Below are 19,292 nucleotides of genomic sequence, written 5' to 3'. Positions count from 1 at the left end.
CTCTGCGACAGGGAAAAGATGCACATGACCCAAATATTGTGCAAGTGAAATATTAGTGTACTTTTAACAGTGAGTGATTTTATAAGATAGAACAATGTACGTGGATTTTTTAACTGGTATGTGCCTCCAAGAGGATAACCAGCAAAACTTGCAGCCTTTGCCCGGTTTCAACCAATTTACTGACCGGTACAATTGCGCGCCCTTAGACCATTACAATATACCGCTCGAACAATTAACCCCCATGTCGCCGCCTGTCGATGATTACGGAACGTATAACATTCAAATAGATTATTGCAATTTAGACTCAACACCACAAGAATTAAATTTTTCATCAACTTTCATCGACACACCGGCACCGGACTCGCCACCGAACGGTGGTGTATTCCGTTTCGCACCTGAAGACATAGAACGCTACCACCACCAGAATTCGACGTACAATGACAACAGTCTTTGATGCAAGATAAAACGTACTTAGACGATGGTTCGCAAAATTCATTCCTATACAATGCCGATTGCATGAATTTGCTTTCGCCGGACGAGAAATTGTCATTTTCGGAAGAAGAGAACGTAACTACGGACATTGGCCAGCAGGAAGAAATGCAATGCAGATGGATGGATTGTCATTTAGTATTTAGTGATCGGCGGACGCTTGTTGGGCACATTGAAAAGACGCATGTGAAGTGTGGAAAAGCTGAGGAGTACTCGTGCCTGTGGTTAGGATGTCTGAGGAGCAAACGGCCGTTCAATGCGAGGTACAAGCTGCTGATCCACATGCGCGTCCACTCGGGAGACAAGCCGAACAAATGTCCGGTGAGTAGTAATAATAAAATTTCTCTATAATAAACTTATTAATATTTTATTTGATTCAGTCCTTAAACTATTTTCTTCGTGAATTTCTAATTTTATGAGTAGTGAATTACGAAAGTGGTAATTTTTTATTAACTTTGGTCGTTAATATTCGTTTTGAAATTCATAACTGCATATCATGCAATTGCCCTCACTGCAATTCCAAACGTTACTTGTTATTCGTGCGGATGTGATCGTGCATACATCATTCCGCGTACGCAAACATGTGCGCCAGTCCGCCGGGCAGGCATCGTGACCCGTATAAGATAAAAAACGTTTAGCGGAAAAAAATGTTTGAAAAAAATGTAAGCAAAAGAAAAACATATATAATCTTGTTGTAGCAGCGTACACCCTATTTGTGAGCGATGAATGTTTTTTGTTAACCACCTAACGCGAAAGCTCACTTCGATAACTCCCTTGCAACGGCTGTCGCCCATGTGTCGTGACCGTTGACATAACCAAGTGCAAGTGCATTGACCCTTTTCTAATTATTTATATATTAATATTTGTATCGCATTTGCCAGTTTTACGTAGACTTTTGAAAATTTTAAACTAAACGTAAACATATCAATTGAATCTATTTTTTTTATCAGTACTCAGACTATTCATTATCGATATGTACGATAAATTGATTACGAATTTAAAAATCTTGCTAATTTTATTTTTCATACTGATATTCTTCACAAATAAGTTTTTTCAATACCATTCTCGAATATTAGAAGTCATAGGTCATTAGAAGTCATTAATCAATATTAACCTTTTTAATTCTATTTTCCGATAATTAACGAACCCTAAAATCATTTATTTACTAAAAATGTCAAAAAGAACTTAGTAAAGTATCCAATAACGACTTTTATTGCTGTCAACATTATATTTTCAAGAATAAAATAAAAAGTTAACACGAGTATAATTAGAAATAAGTTAGACCTAAAAATTAAAATTATTTTGTTCAATTGACAATAATTTGAAAAATTAAAATAAAACAACATATTATTAAAACTTCGAGCTTTGATAAAAAGATGATGAAAAAATGGTGAATAATGGTAAACTCTCCATTAATAATATTTGATTCAACTTTTCTGTATATTTCTATTTTTTGTCAAAATTATCTTAAACATTTTTATACTTTTCTAATTTATGATGATTTATGTAATATCAATTATTTCCGCACATTGTCTTTTGATACAGTGCTTATTTTACGCAGATTTCTTACGAATTCTTCTGTCGACTAAAAGTTCTATAAATGTCATCTTCGTGAAATTTTTAAATCTAAAAAAAGCGCTGTATCAAAAGACACTAAAGAATGAAATCATTGATATTACATGAATCATCATAAATTGGAAAAGTTTTGAAAGGAATTTTTAAGACAATTTTGACAAATAATGGAAATATAAGGTTGTCAAATATCTCCCTTCCGCCTTTTTGTTTTTTGAATTTCGCGGCTATGTACAAAGCGCTACAGAGCTCGTATCTGGCAATACTGTACATAATTTGAAAGGTCTTGACATAACCTACAAAACGACGCTATGCATGATTAGTTTGGATATTGCGTTCAACAGTTATAATTCAAAAGACAAAAAGGCGGAAGGGAGATATTGACAACCTAATATACTACAGAAATGTTAAATCAAATATTATTAATGGAGAGTTTACTATTATGCATCATTTTATCTTTTCATCAAATAAATATTAGAATTTCACAATATGATATCACTACTGTATTTAACTAGTTTTATAATTATGCCCCTCAGATTTTAAACAATACAGAATCATTACTATTTTGTGTAAATATATAAAAATTAACACCAGGAAGCTTTTCTCTTTTTATAACTATCTATATTGAGGGAATTAACTTATATACTAATATAAAATACTTTTTAATTAAGATACGAATCTTATATAGTTGTAATATTAAATTTGTGTATAGAATTTAGTTAATGATATTTATTTATTTGTTTTCTTACTTTTCAGTTCAATGGTTGCGACAAGGCGTTCTCGAGGCTGGAAAACTTGAAGATTCACCAGCGCTCCCACACTGGCGAGCGTCCGTACGGCTGCCAGTACGCCGGATGCCGGAAGGCCTTCAGCAACAGCTCGGACCGTGCCAAACATCAGAGGACGCACTTTGACACGGTGAGTGGAACACTACACTATGACGATATTATTGATTTACTCATGTCGACTTTATAGTAAAACTGCAGGTGTATAGCATCTTGACTTATGACTGGAAATGCAATATTACAATTTAAATTTGATAATAAAAATTACCCAATAAGCAACAAATCTGACCTTCATTACTTTTGTTACTAAAAAATATTAATTTACTCAAGTTAATTGAACTCTGATTGTTGGAACAAGCTGTGTACAATAAAAAAAAACTCAAGTTAAACGATGTAATACTTTCAATATATGCACTTGACTTTACTGTAATCCTCGAGGTGTTTAGAATATGTCATGGTGCCTTAAGGGGTTAGGGGTACTTGGAATTTTTGAAAAATCGATTTTTATTTTTTTGCATTTTCATTAAGTGTAATATCTTGAAAATGTTCTCTGAAAATTTCAAGTTGATCCGATGATTACATTTTGAGTTATTGGACTCTTACCGGCGCGTTGACGCAATTGGAGAGCTCGATACTGATACTCAAGATTATTCTCTCTCACCTCCTGATGTTTTAAAAGCGTTTAAACCGATTTACGACGATCTCAGCAATGATAATTTACTTTCAAGATGTGTAGTTCAAGATTGAATCCATAATCAGAAAAAATTAAAAGCTTCAACCAACTAGTGTAAAAAATATGCATAAAAACCGTGAATACTAGTTCTACTATCGTACAAATTGCTGAATGCATATACATAATCATTATTATTGATTATGGATACCCTAGGACCTAATTGTGGGTATAATTCCCATTGGTATGCTAAAAAATTGGATGCTGCACGTGTGAAAGTGGCAGATCAGCGCGCCAACGAGAGCACTCGGCGGGCCAGAATGCTTCGTAGGCAACAGCAAATGGAAATTTTGGAAACTTGCACAATGACTGATGAACTATTATATGGCCCAGAAATAGATGACTCGGTTTAAGAAATTCAATAATTCGAATTTCTGTACGTAAATCCAATGTGAAACTTTAAACGCGTTTTTCTCAAAACTATGTTTTTTGAATCGGTGACCACTGTAACTCAAAAACCGCTTAGTAGATTCTAATGAAATTTATACAGCTTTTAGAATACATAATAAACTCGTGCCTGATCGAAGGATTTTTATTTTTTCAAAAATTTGAGATTTTTAAGACCAATAAACTGTTGATTTTTTACCCAAAAATCTAGATTTTTTCTTTCTGATGCTGCCATTTTGTTAATTTTTGCAAAAAAAAGAAAACCTTCGATCCGGCCCGGGATTAACTATTCATAAAACTATTTTTTCAATTTGATTGATTTTAGATGAATCTCCAAGGAGTTATGATGGTCACCGCCAGGACCGTTTTTCGAAACAGGGTCAACAAAAACAGCTATAACTTTGGGAATATTCATTTTTTTTTTCTGAAATTTTTGTTACATCAAGTCAAAACATTGTATAATAATGCTGTATTAATAGTTTTGTAAAAAAACATCGTTTAATAACAGAAAAAAAATACTGAAAACACTCATTTTTTCGTGCCTGCAAGTACCCCTAACCCCTTAAAGCAAATTGTTGGAACTTTAGGATTTGAATGTAAAATTAATATTAGAAAAATTAATTAACAAGCAAGACCTCGCACGGCATGATATCATTTTTTTGTTAACTTCAATATGTTACATCTGCTAAATAACATCTAGTAACACTAGATATATAAATAAAATATAATACAAAATAAAAGACAGCATTTCCATTGAAATGATATCCATATGATAGTAATTTAATTTAAAATAAAAAGCAAACAATGATAATAATAAAATTAATAAATAAAATAAATGAAATTTGTGAATAATAGAAATAATTTGATATGATATCAAATAAAAGAGGAAAGGTGATTTTAAATTTGCAGATAGAAATAAAAAACGAAAAATAATTATGTTATTATCAATCAGATTTTCTTTCAAACAAAATTTTATTTCAAACAAAATGAATTTTTTTCTTAAATAATTTTTTTTGAAAAATCAATATTGGTATTCATATTGTCTACTTCTATGAAATCAAATAATAAAATAATTCCAACATTTCTGTGGGGGCGTTCATTAATCACGTGAGGTTTTTAGGGGGAGGGGGGATTTGACAAAAAATCACGAAAAATCACGTGGGGGAGGGAGGGGTATAGTAAGCTAATATTGTATTTAGTGTATTTATTTTTTACCTGATTTAAAAAAAAATTAAACATTTTCAAAAAAAAATCAAAAATTTTACAGTTTTATCGCGAAACTAAAAATACACGTGATGTTTGGTGGGGGAGGGGGGGTAATTTTGAATTTCATCATGAATCACCAAGGGGGAGGGGGGGTTCAAAAATCCTTAAAAACTCGCTCACGTGATTAATGGACGCCCCCTGTTCAATATGAATTTGAACTTCATAAAATAATATTAATCTCTTTAATGTCTTTCTATATGATTTGAACTAGAATATATATATATATATATATATATATATATATATGTGTGTGTGTGTGTATGATCTTAAAGGCATAGCATCAATTCTGGAAAAGGCTTAAAAAAGTCTTAATTTTGTCATACGTATTGCCATATGAATTTATGTCACCATCAGTTTATATGGAAAAATTGAAGAACAGACATAAAATAATTCAACAATTAATATTATTAACATATTTTTTGAAATATAACATATGCTTTATGTGCTTTAAAATATTTTTTTACACTTTATACCTTTTAAGAGTTATATATTTCAATATCAAAATTAACTATTCATAACAAATATGATTCTGTTTTGGAAATCTAATCTTACTCAAATTTTTATGATTTTAATATTATGTAAATAGCATAATAGAAACCAGAAAACTAGAATAATGATAACAAATCTGAAAACGACAAACAATTTTATATATGAATGCAATGGCAGTTCTTTAAATATAGCGAAAGCAATGAGCCTTTACTCAATTCAATATGTGATTGATAGAATGCTCTTTAAATGGTGCATTAAAATTCTATAAGTTCTAAAAAGAGATTATATAGGTGAAGAAAATTAAAATATAATTAATGAAAATGATCTAAAAATGATAAAATGTAGCCAAAATCAAATTCCTTGCAATCTCAATTATTAAATTATTAATAAACGTGTATCAATAGCGCGTATTATAAAAGTTAGCACGTGCTGTTTGTTTAGTATTAATGAAATATAAGCTTCTTTCGATTCCTATCATTATATTCGTATCGTCGTGTATTCAGTACTTCTGTTTATTCAAGCTTTATTAATATTTAGTGAGAAAGCTAACATTGAAAAATATTTTGAATCAGGCAATTTAATTAATTATAATCAACTTGGAGAATTTTGCAATTGTTTAAATCATAATTTAACAAGTGCGATTTTTAAAATTACTTTATTTCTAAGATACATTTACAACTGTTCACATATAACAAAGGATATTCAGTAAATCTATTGGCTGTAAAAATGTAGAGTTTCATACTGAAAATATATGTAGGTGCTAAAAAAATGCACAAATGCATTTACATAGGTAATTACATATGAACTAAACTCAAAAATATTTTTTTAATATTGCAGTTAAATTTAAGGGTAGAAAGAAATATAAAAAAGTAATTTTATCGTTATATTTACTATACCATTAGTTTAACTTTGCCTGCAACGCTCTCGATTTTCCATTACAAATACTTTACTTCCATATAGTCGCAAACTTGAAAATTACGCGCGACAGCCGAATAAATAAAAAAGTGCTTGAATGGGTTTTGGGATAAGGGGCTGTTATGTTTATGGGCTTCAGTTATTTATAATGTTCCTCGTCTTAAAGATAAGAAGGCATTTAATTGATGGCTGCCACTTGACGTTTGATATCCATGTGCTTGTGACATATTAATATACAGGAGTCGATAACTACTCGACATTTATTATTTACCCGTTTGACCCGAAACTATATTATGCAGAAAACTTTCCTGGCGCTATCCGACTCGATAAAGCTTCGTAATCAAAGGGAAAATATAAGATAATAGACAACTATTAAATTAAAGCAATAATTAACCCTTAAAAATAAAATAAAGTTTAGAAATGTGAAATTTTTAATACCAAGCATCTAATGTAAGGGTTGTTGTGTGTTATACAACCAGTGGTTTCAGAAATTTGCTTTAACTCATACTAATATATAGAACCAGTTGCTTTTATTAAGTCAATCTGTATACACAATAGTTAAAACATAAACATCAAAATCAATATTTTTTCTTTAATTTTCAGAAACCCTATGCGTGTCAGGTACCCGGTTGCAGCAAAAGATACACCGACCCTTCGAGTCTCCGCAAACACGCCAAGTTGCACGGTCTCAGGTCAGCTTCAACCTCCAACGACTCCGTCCCCGTCGAACAGAAGAAAATTCAACCCTCGCCTGATGATTTTATCCCAAAACCTTATATGGAAAATAATCTTGAAAGTACCAGCTTAGATATTTTAGATGCACTCGACATGGATGATGTTTCCAATTGCCTATTTACCATTGAACAAGAACAGGAGGAATATGTTCCTTTCGATTCCGTGAGACACTTATTAGATGAACATATTGGTTTTCTCGATAATGCACTGGATTACGATGAAGCTATACTTTGATACGTGATATAATAGTATCAGATTTAAATTATAAGTTAAAGTTTGAAGCTGGTGATGAGAATTTAGTAAACAATGATCGTTTTGTTTCGAACAAATAAAATTCAGCCTACTTCTGGTGATCGTATTTCGAAAACTAAAAACTTCTAGATGCACTCAAACGACCTATATGACGTTTCCACTGGATTACGATAAAGAAATACTTTGATATGTGATATGATATTATCAAAATCAAAGTATAGGTTATAGCTTAATTCTGGTGATGAGAATTATTTTCGTTTTCTTTCCAATAATTTTGTAAAAGGACGTGTCTCACTTATAAATTCATATCGCCTCAACTGCACGTCTAATATAACTCCCAAGTGTTTATTACAATGGTACACTTAAATATTTGAAAAGCTCGAAAAGTTTTAGCTTAATTATGCATATTCTCCTATATAAATAGAAATATGAACATATTTGAACCAAAAGAACCAAATATTTGATTAGATCGTATAGTTTCGAAGTTTTAATTATTTAAATGTAAATATTTTTAGAATAATGCTTTCTAGTTATCGTTCCGAATACGTGCAATTTTTTACGTACTTAGTTACTGTTACCAAATATTACTTAATTATGTTTTGTTACTTGTTTTGGAAAATATCATAAATATTTTATATAGAGAATAAAAATATGTGTGATAAAAAAAATGATGCGACCAAATTTCCATACAATCAATGACTTATTGTTAGAGTTATATTATATTAGTACTGAGTTTATTTTAAATGATGCATTTATTTCGAAATAAGTTTTATTAATAGTTGTTGAATCTTCCATTTATATAAAAATCGTGATAAGTACTTAAGATTTTGTAAATAGGCTGTATATATTATATATATATAAAATATATTTTTATAGTTCTAAAATATTGGAGATATATAAATTGAATATATATATATATATATATATATATATATATATATATATAAGATTCGTTATAATTTATAGTTTATAGTTTAACATTAAATTTCTGCCAAAAATACATTAACTTTACAAGTAAACTAAAGTAAAATTTAAATCTAAATAATTTAAATCGTAATCAAAATAGATATTTGTAAAATAATGCAAATAAACACTTACGAATAAGGATAATGGTGTAATATTCTATATTATATACAGTGGTGGAAATACGCATAATCTTATATATGAAGGGCAGAAGTCAATTTTCCCGGTATGTTGTTAAGTTGTAAAAGCCGCCCTTTTGTAATAAAAATTATTCAACTCACACATAAAATATGTTCCGAGATGTTGAATAGAGCAATGTTGATCTATATAGTGCCTATAATAATATTTGACTTGATATTGTTATCCCTTGGTCGTTTAAATAATAAATAAAGTAATGGCGGAATGCAACGTCATAAGGGGATGCTGGGAAAAAATGTCACAATATTAAAAGTTTTCTTTATTAGTTTATTAATTTTCTTTTAATTAAATATGTAAAATCAATCGACCTGTACTTGTGTTATCTTCATTTGCATCAAACTTAATTTTTATTACCTTATTAATAACTTAAATATTTGCGTTTTTAGGCACCGGACTAATTATTTGTTAATTATGTTCAGTTCTATTAAATAATTCTGTTTACAAAATTTCTAAACTAAAAAAAAATATATTTTGTAAGGACTTAATACAAACAGATTAATACCGCTAAGGTGTAAACCTGATTTTCTTTATAGTTCGTCGTTTCAGTAGTAATGAAATGTAGATTTTCTCTTTGTTTTTATTCACTAATTAACTTTCCCTAGATTAACATGGTAATGACCGTTTGCCCACCAATGGGTCATTCCGCAGCAAAATTTCAGCCGTGGGCACTTTAATTGAAATAAATCTGGGGGTTACATAATGCCTACCTCAAATTATTAGGTTTTCAAATATCTCCCTTCCGCTTTTTTGCTCTTGGTTTATAATACAAAAAGGCGGAAGGGAGATATTTGACAACCTATTATTTCACACATACAACATACCTGAAAAATAACGTACTAAATTAACAACGAAGAAAAATGTCGCTCCGTATGTGTAAAAATGAAGGAAATAGTGGGAAATGTTTTCTTTTTTAGTATTTAGGTTTCAGGCTCCTCCGATGTTTTTTGCTTATTCTCAGAAATTGTATGAGTGTATGTGTGTATTTTTGGATGAAATTTTTCGCGTATGTTTTTGAGAGCTTGGATCAATCTTTTTGATATATATTACTGTGAAAACTGCATTAATTTTGCAGGCAAATTAATGTAGCAGTAAATATAAACGTACCAGCAATGATTTCTGGTTTTCAAATGTTTATAATTTTGAATGTTACTTGCTATTTTCGAATGTTTGTTTATTAACTTCCCGTAGGGTAAGTTATTGTAATGGGCCGAAAATCGGAATTGAAAATTTTTACATTTCTCGACGTTTTGAAGGTTTCTGAACATTTTGGCATACCTCAGAAAAAATGGATGTGTGTGTGTGTATGTATGTATGGATACAAATTTTCGCCCACGTTTTCGGGCGTACGGATCAACCGATTTGAATGGTTTAAAAAACCTTCGATTCCTATTGATAAGGAGATGTGCTGATTAGTTTTTGGCAAAGGCAGGTCCTGTAGTTACGGAGATAAGGAGCAAAGAGTGCAGAAAATAGAAATCGAGTTTTTGAGAGAACGGAGCATCCGATTTGAATGATCTAAAAAACATTCAATTAGTAATGATAGGGAGAAAGGGTTATTAGTTTTTCGCAAAGGCAGGCCCAGCCATTTCGGAGATACAGAGCTAAATGTACAAAAAATGGCAGTTTTTGAGAGAACTAAGCGTCCGATTCAATTGATTCAAAAAACTTTCTGCTTGTCTTAACAAAATAATTGATTTTGAAAAATAAAATTTTTTGTTCATTTTTTTTTTTTTTTTTAAATTTTTTGTATATCGAAAATAATTCAGATTTTATTTTTAATTCTGACTATAGTTCTAATATATGTACTTTAAACAAATAATTTCAACTCTGCAATTCAGTTTATATAATTCTTATAAATATTAGACAATGTTACAATATTTATAATAATCTATTTGAAAACATTCAATATTCCTCGAACATTTTGTTACGGTACGGGAAGTTCCAGCAATTTGCCTTAAGGCACGATGCCACCCACCCCACTAGTTGATATTTTTTAATCGTTCCATTAATTAGTCTCAAGGGCCAACGTAACGCTACGCATCACTATTTAGAAAGCTTTCCTCGTTCATTTACTCATCATTACGTTTGACATGAACATCTCATTCTCATTCGAGTCATTCATTTTCCCCTGGGGCTCCCTGTGCCTGTGAGCTGTGACCGGAGACGAGCCGGAGCGTCTCTCCCGCCGCTATCGTAAGAGATCGTCCCGCGATCTGAAGCGGCACCTCTGCCGCCTCTGCTGCCTCCCGCTTCCCGTTACGCATTACGCCATGTTTGTTACGTCATCGAGTAGACCGCCGTCGGATGGTCGTGGCGGGCATGCGCCAACCGCGCCATCCCAGCTCCCGGGAAGTAGCATCCAAGTAGCACCCTCGCGGACCTCGAGTCAGTCCGGCGAAGTACACCGATGTCTGAAAACGTAGCACATTTCCGCGTAGCACGCTGCGATCGACAAACGCGGGAATTCTAAATCGGCGACGGACAGCCGAAACGAACTATCTGGCGTTCGGATTACGTTTCGATTGATTCATTTGTGATTGACGTGTTCAGATCGAAAATAAATGTGTATTTGTGTCGCAGATGGCATGATGGAAAGGTCGTACTCGGCACGTAGGATGCATTGAAGTAAGTCCCATTTATTAAGCTCACGGGAGATAATGGGTACGGGTCATGAGAGAGCGAACAGTGAGATAACGTCTTAGGGAAGCGACGATGATGCGCTCACGCTGCTCACCTTCAAACTATTTAAATACAAAGTCTAGGTGGATATTCATGTGATATTCAACAAACCCACGTACATAAAGTCCACTTATTCATAGGCTTTATTAAGTATTTTAAATATCGACTGTAATTTAACAAAAATTACATCCATGATTTAACAATTTATTTGTGTTTTATAAATGTAAATAAGTGTGCATAGATGTCTTGCACCTGCATATGCAAAATCGTGCTACATCCTAAATAATATTACGTAATATATTATATTTTATTAATATATATATATATATATATGCGAGTGTGTGTGTGTGTTAAGAATATTTGATTTTAATGTTGAAATGTATGAATTAAAACTCGGAGAGCTTCAAGTAAAATTTAGAAGGGCAAGATTTTAAAGCATCTTAATTATTTCAGGCGTTACGACATGAAATTCAAATTCATCATGGGTAGATATGAAAACAATTTGAAAACTTGCATGTAAAACTACAACTGTCAGTTATAAATATTTAAATAATTCTGTTTTGTGAACACATTCAACTTATTGTAAGGCAAATCGGAATCTCTATTTCATATCAACATATAATGAAATATAATTTAATGTTGAAATGTCTGGAATAATAAGAATCATTTAAATCCTTCTTTTTTGACTCGATATATTACACCCTCCGAATTGATATATATATATATTAAAGGTATTATCACTGAAAAAAATGTTATCTAAATGGAAATATAAACACACTTCACTCTTTTTTAACTATTTAACTATTTATTAAATAATATTAAAATTATAAACATTTCGAAACTAAAGTTTGTCTCGTCTCTAGTGTAAATACAAATAAATGAAATGTGTTCATATTTCCAAAGATCATATTTAACAAAATTAGTGATTGAGTCAATTCTTTTTTCAAATACATATTGTATTTAAGAAATAACGATCGGTAAAACAATAAATTAAATCTTCGCTTCAATTCCAAATTCTGACGTCAGCACTGTTACTAAAAACTTCACTTTTGAATAGAATTGCAGTGGTAGCATGCAGTCTTGACTGCAATTTATTGTATTTTAACTATGACAAAATGGATTTATATGTATTTTGTTTAATCATAATTTAAAAATTATATCATTGCTAGTGATATTGTGAATCGTCTCTATTAGTCTCGCAGGTAAAGGACTCCACATTTAGTGATATTTCATATTATATTTATTCCAAGAGTTATTATCTATGTGTAAACTTTTCTGTGAAAATTCAAAAGTTCAACGGTCGGTTGAGAATAAATATTTTTTTGCGATAACGTGAACGAAATAGATTGCACTTGTCTATTGATTATAAAAAGACGACTCTGGCGATCGTCGAACAGAAGCAATCACTGCAAGTTCATATCAAGTTCTATCAAATGCTTTATCAAATTATCGAAATCGGTTTTGAGGAAACGTCAACGAAATGCGAAATTTCGACTCATATACTCGTAAGCTTTTGCTAATTTTGCTCTCAAACGATTCAGAATGACTTGAAACGCCGATTAAAACACAATTTTCTCCTTCGTGACGTTAATAAATATTCTGCTTCTATCATAATGAAATGATATTATGTATGAGCAATAGGCAGAATTGATATTATTAATATCGATAGAATTATATTGATTAGTGTGTGTTGTAATGTAATTATGCATCAGTATGGATGACAGTAGGCGACCCGGAAATACGTTGCTTTTAATTAAATATCGTCCATGTCATTATAATATAATAGTGGTAGGTTATGCAACGAATTCCGCATTTGCAGCTGTACATGTGCAAGCGCAAGATTTACCAGGATTACGCATTAGCCGAAGCTCAAACGCAACCGGAATCCGATTAACACTTTTAAACGCTGACCATACACCATACAATACACCATAGACAGATATCAGATATTCATACAAGGCAGCTTATCTTATTATTTATATAATAATAGATCCATGACTTTGTTTAAACCACGTACGCGAATCAAACTTGCTTTCAAAACTTACATAGATAAATATAATTTGTGTTAATAAATTTGTTCAACCCTTAGTGCTAAGAAACGCTCCTGCTTGGTTTCAAAAATACTATTACGTTTTTTGATCTTTTTGTTAGCAATGAGATTTATTTATTTATTTATTAACTTTCCGAATATTTAGTTTTTCACCAGAAAATCTGATATTCCAATTTTATATTTTCTCGGCATTTCATGTCATGAATCTGAATCATTTGACACGGAAATTGGAAAAAGATAAAAGATGAAATCAATTGATAAAAACTAACGTTGATTAGGTACTTCTGCAAGATAAGCGTTGATTAGGTACTTCTTATAAAATTAATATCAGTCAAAGTAGAATTGAATTTAAAAAATTATTCTTATATTTCATACACTTATCATCTACCTTATTATCTGTCAGAATATTGAATATATATTTCTTTATATCTATATTTATATTCTTACCAACTTATCAATTTGCATAAATTGGAAAACTTATCTTTGGTATTTGTGTTGATTTTTATCTTTAATTAGCAAAGTTTCATAATATTTATCTAAATCTTACTTAAAATAAAACTATCTCATTTCTATTAAAAGAAACTGTTAATTCTATTAAAAATATTATGTTCAATGGCTTTTTAAATATTTTGGCAGTATGTTTTAATGGGCATTTTTAGATATTAGTTTCGAATTTAAATCTAATTGTGAGCAATGATCACATTTTTTAGAATTCTATATAAAACATGTGACTAGAAAGTTTATTACTTACTTTGTGCTTAAGTACCTATACTTATATAAATTATATTGAACCACCATAATTAGTTACTCTGATGCGTATCTGGCATGAATCATAATATATTTTATGGCTTTATTGTGTTTCAAATAATGCGAAAAGAGCTTTTATTATAACATATTATTATTATTGTGCTCTGTCCGAAAGCAAGCAAATCCATGGTATAAAAGCGCTTATTTAAACCCTTTTACTGATGCACCGATTTCAAAAATTTGAAAGCCAACTGATGGAAGTCGATGAAGACTCGTTGATTGGCCGGGAAAAGTAGAAAGTTCTTTTTTGTTTACGGTTTAGTCAAAACTTTTGTACCAACTTTGAAAATTTAAAACCTGTTCAAAAGATGTACGATCTATTTTACTTCTCAGCATATATTATAAAAAGTACTCGTGTTCATGAGTTTTTATTGATTGAATTTTATTTCAATGATAAACCTTCTAGAGCCATTCGGTTCTCCGATGAGCTATGGTTGCAGCTGTTGCAGCTTTTGCAGCTCTTGTAGCGTTTCTTATTGTTAGACAGTAAGAGCAACCCTAATAGTGGTATTGCCTGGAGGGCGGTACGGCAGGTGCGTCAGGTGCGGCAGGTGGAAGCACCTTGCGCCGCCGAGGATACTTGACCCAGTGACTGCGCGAGATTGACCTGCGACCTCGACTGTTAGAGGCCGTGTCAAGGCCCCGCAGCCATTCGCAGTCACTTGTCAGTCGCCGCTGCTTGCATGTTTCAGTTTATACGACACGATGTTTATGGTGCCCCGTTAAAATACCATAATTTAGCGCAACGGTCGACCCCGAGCTGAAAAAATTAGTTAAGGACATTTCGTTGCAAACGACGTAGAAGGTACGCCTTTTAGCCATATTCTACCTGTGGCCAATAGATGCTCACTTTTGGAAATTCACATTATTTAATATATTCCAAAAAATCATCTGTGCCTGTCAGCAAATTTATTATTAAAGCTTAGACTTACTAAAGTTTAAATCATATGCCAATTTATTGACTTGGACGTTCGGGCATTTGTGTATTTTTTATATGTGTTAAATATCCGAGAGAGCCTTTTTGGCTTCAGATTTTGGTTATTAATGTTTTAATATTTGAATTCGACTTCTACATAAAACAAAGTACATATATGCTTCTTTTTGATTCTCATTTTTGAACAGCAATCAGAATTTAACTGTTCTGGGAGCTATTGTGTTCGAATATCTTTATTTACGACGTTTTTAGATGACAACTATCTATATTTGATAGATTTTTATTATTAGAATCTATCTAATAACGATCACATAATTTTGAGTATTAAAATAAGATATGTTGAAGTTTTGCAAACTATGTGAACGAAGTCATTAATATCTACCAAATTTCTTAAAATTATACACAGAAAATATACCATCTCAATAAATTAGCTGGATCGTATGATTTTACATATCCTTTCAAAAGAACAAAAGTTATAGAATTATTTCAATAGTTGTGAGATAATTTATACTGTATTGATTAAATTCAATTATTTTTTGTAATTTTATATTGTAGTATTTGTAATATCATTCAAATAGAATAGTTAAGTCACTGATCGTGCTATTCATGAAAAAATATTGCACTATCATCACTCCGATTACTGTATATTTGTATAAGATATCTTATAATTCACTTTGAAACAAAAAGAATGACTTTTACTGAACTAATTGAATAATAACAAAAAAAATTACGACACAAATATTATTGGGGGTGATTATAGTGTTATCTACCTATCTAGTAACGACGAAGTTTCGAGTTCAAATCCCGCGTACAAACTGGTATCAAGCAGTAGAGATATCCGTTTTATCTTGAAAATTTAGACACAAATACATTTTGTTGTGTGAATAGTCTTTGCAGCATTGCTGCAACAGCTCGTGGAATACTGAGAATAGTTCCGATTGCTGTTCAATTAATAACTGGGTGTAAATAATGGACTTACTCAATAAGAGTTTTGATTCAGAATTCAGAATTCAGAAGTAAAAGAAACCATGTTTAATAATTATTACAAAAGGTCTAAAAGTGCTTGTCCCTTTTTAATGTGAATTTTCCTTCCAGTTATCCGCAGGCGCCATACGTTTTATGGCCAACAAATGCGTTTACATAAGGAATGACAAAAAAAATTGAAAATAGTGAATGCACGTGTTACTTTTTAACCTATTCTTATAAAATACAAATAAATAAAGCGTTACTGTAGCACATGTAATGAGATACTAGTATTTAGTTTATCAATTTTTTTTTAGTTATGCTTCATATGTTTCAATTTAAAAATTGTTCTGTAATCGCATCACACGTGTGTGCACGTCGTCGAGTCTGTCATCTCACACACTTGAATCATTGCCTTAGATCGTTAGATATAAGAAAATTGTTTATGTTTATAATATTTATCAGGACCACCTCGATTACTTCTTTATATATCTGTATCATTTGTATAGAAAATAATTTAAAATTTAATGGACTCAAAAAGTTATCAATGTTAGTATTAAATATGTGTGCATTTATAATGCATTTTTTTATTATTTTTTTAAAGTAGAATTTTATGTTTTCGCCGGAAAAGGCGATTTCCTAAATTTCTTAACGTTTTAAGTCGTTCTGAATCGTCTAAAACCAAACTTGGAAAAAAGTATGTGTGAGCCAAAATTTGATCTCTTGCACTAATAAATAAAAAAATAGAATAAATAAGAAAATATCTGCACTAATTTTAAAAATTTAAAAGCCATTTGAAGAAACTGAATAAGGACTAACGCTAAGCCTCTTTTTAGTGCTATATTTTTTCCTAGATTTTTATACTGATGTTGAAAATTCAAAACCTGTTCGAAAGACAACAGTTAGGAATTAAGCTGATTGGCTTAGTGCAGATCGGCCTGGCTCTTTTTGATAGTTATTGATAGATTTTTTTACGGTTTTAAAGAACATTTGTATGATAATAAGTTTTATGGTCTTAACGAATACCCAAAAATATTATAGGCTTTATAGTTTAATTATAAAAATTCAATCAATTTCTGAATAATTAATGCCCTTGGGACATACCCCGTGTAAAATTTGTTCTATTTTGTACTAATCACCGTTGACGTCCAAACTTAGTAAAATACATTTTTAGAATTTTAAATGGGGTAAATACATTGAATTTGAATAATGTAGTTTCAGGTATTATAAGTTTGTTTGATTAAAAGTCAAATTGATTAGTTTTTGATGAAAACCAAAGATTTATTGAAAAAAAAACAACTGAAAATTCTATTGTCATAATTTTAAGTTACTAAATCTGAATTCTTATTAATGAAGTCGGTTATTTACACCTAATTCATAAAACAATTTGCTGCTAGAAGAAGCATATGGTACTACCTGTATACACTACTAGTTTTTCATTCTTATGGTGGTTCTCATATTTATATCGATTGTATTTTCGACCGGTTTGTTGACAAATGTGGCTTGATTAATTATTAAAATCCCCGAATCCATTTTCGACGTACATAAGTACTGTTTCAAATCAGTCATCGGAGTTGTGTGACTAACAACAGATGAATGATTTATATCAAATCTTCCTCAAAACTAATACATCTCATTCTCCTTCGAAAATATATCACTCGGCTGACATTTAAAAACTTCTCGATAAAAAAAATTAAACAGGGTTAAATGATATGATACATTAGAAGTAGAGCGCAAGACAAAAGACAGGCTTTATATAAATATTTATTTATTATATGTAAAAGTGTTTAAAATTAAGAGAAATTTGAAGGGTGGAAATATAGCGTTCTTTATTTATTTAAATATGTATACATGGAAACATAATATATAAAAATGAAATAATCAAGACGCCTCTTATCACGTAACTTAATACAAAAGTTTGTAATGATTTTTTTAAACATATTTTTTAATTATTGACAATTTTACAATAACAAATCACGATCTAAAAACATCTATTACTTTTACTTTATTTAACCAGTTAACTGTGGCTGACGGATATACTCGTCATGGAGAAATGGTAGAATTTTTGTATTGACATCATCATCTTTCGTATAAATCTTCGCCAATAGGCTATGTATTATAGATTGCTTTTTTTTTGAGAAGAAAAAACATTTTATCTTAAAATATTTTACCTCGATTTTGCCGGCACAAACAAAACTGCGCACAGTTCAACTAGTTAATTGGACGAGATTGAAACTATTTTTAAAAGATTCGAATTGTTTTTGATAAAATATAATTTGACCAGCAAAAATATATGGGACAATTTGAGACTTTACTGGACAAGGAGAAAATTACACGTGTTGCTCTTTTCTGGCTCTTAACCCTTTCCACTCGAATTTGCGGAAAGGGTTAATTTCGTGTATTAACCGCAATTTTCCGAGTATATTAAAAAGTTTAAACGTCTAAATTCCAGACTAATAAAGTTTTCGTTATTTTTTCCGATAGCGATCGCGCATGTATGTCGTTAAGTGCTTAATAATAACATCGTAAGTAGTGAATTTTCTAAAATCAATAATCCTTGTCGTCGACAGTTTGTGGGCGACCTATCGCAAAACAATACGAATTTCTATAGAACAAATATTACAAATAATAACAAGGCTATTGAAGTGGAACTGGTTCTAGAACCGGATCCACGTGTTTTGAAAATTCGGCTTCTGGACCATAACCCTCTAATCAAATTTAATTATTTTCTAAAGAGTAACTTAATGCTTTTGCTAGGTATCCTAATTGCATATTTCATGTTCTCTAGACGTATTAAGACATTCTGATTCGTTTGATCTCGAAATTGGTAAAAGGATGTGCGTGTGAAAATTTAACTTCTCTCTGATTTCAAAAAATTAAAAGCCATTCGATAAAACGATCCCTAAACGATCTTTTTCAAAATCGTGGAAAGATGTTGCAGATGACATTAAAAGTAAATGATCCTCTATGTAATACAAATATTCAGTTGCTCAAACCATAATTTTTGTGTTTGCGTGTCTTATGCGCAAATAATTTCGAATCTATAGACGTAACTCATATCATCAAAGGTTAAAATCG

General features: G+C 31.0%; 1 protein-coding gene across 1 annotated transcript; it reads left to right on the top strand.

Annotated features, from left to right (window-relative positions):
- Positions 1 to 453: 453 nt before the first annotated feature.
- LOC113376344 (zinc finger protein GLIS1-like) lies at positions 454 to 7,602 on the top strand. The gene is made up of 3 exons (XM_026616250.1): positions 454 to 810; positions 2,818 to 2,979; positions 7,237 to 7,602. Exons 1-3 carry the CDS (start codon positions 454 to 456, stop codon positions 7,600 to 7,602), a joined length of 885 nt encoding a protein of 294 aa, XP_026472035.1.
- Positions 7,603 to 19,292: the final 11,690 nt, after the last annotated feature.

This window comes from Ctenocephalides felis, unplaced genomic scaffold (assembly GCF_003426905.1).
Source record: "Ctenocephalides felis isolate EL2017-DRISC unplaced genomic scaffold, ASM342690v1 CF-g0.4_SCAFFOLD_01886, whole genome shotgun sequence".
Lineage (NCBI taxonomy): Eukaryota > Metazoa > Arthropoda > Insecta > Siphonaptera > Pulicidae > Ctenocephalides > Ctenocephalides felis.
Note: the sequence above shows the minus strand (reverse complement) of the source record. Positions and strands in the feature narration are given on the sequence as shown.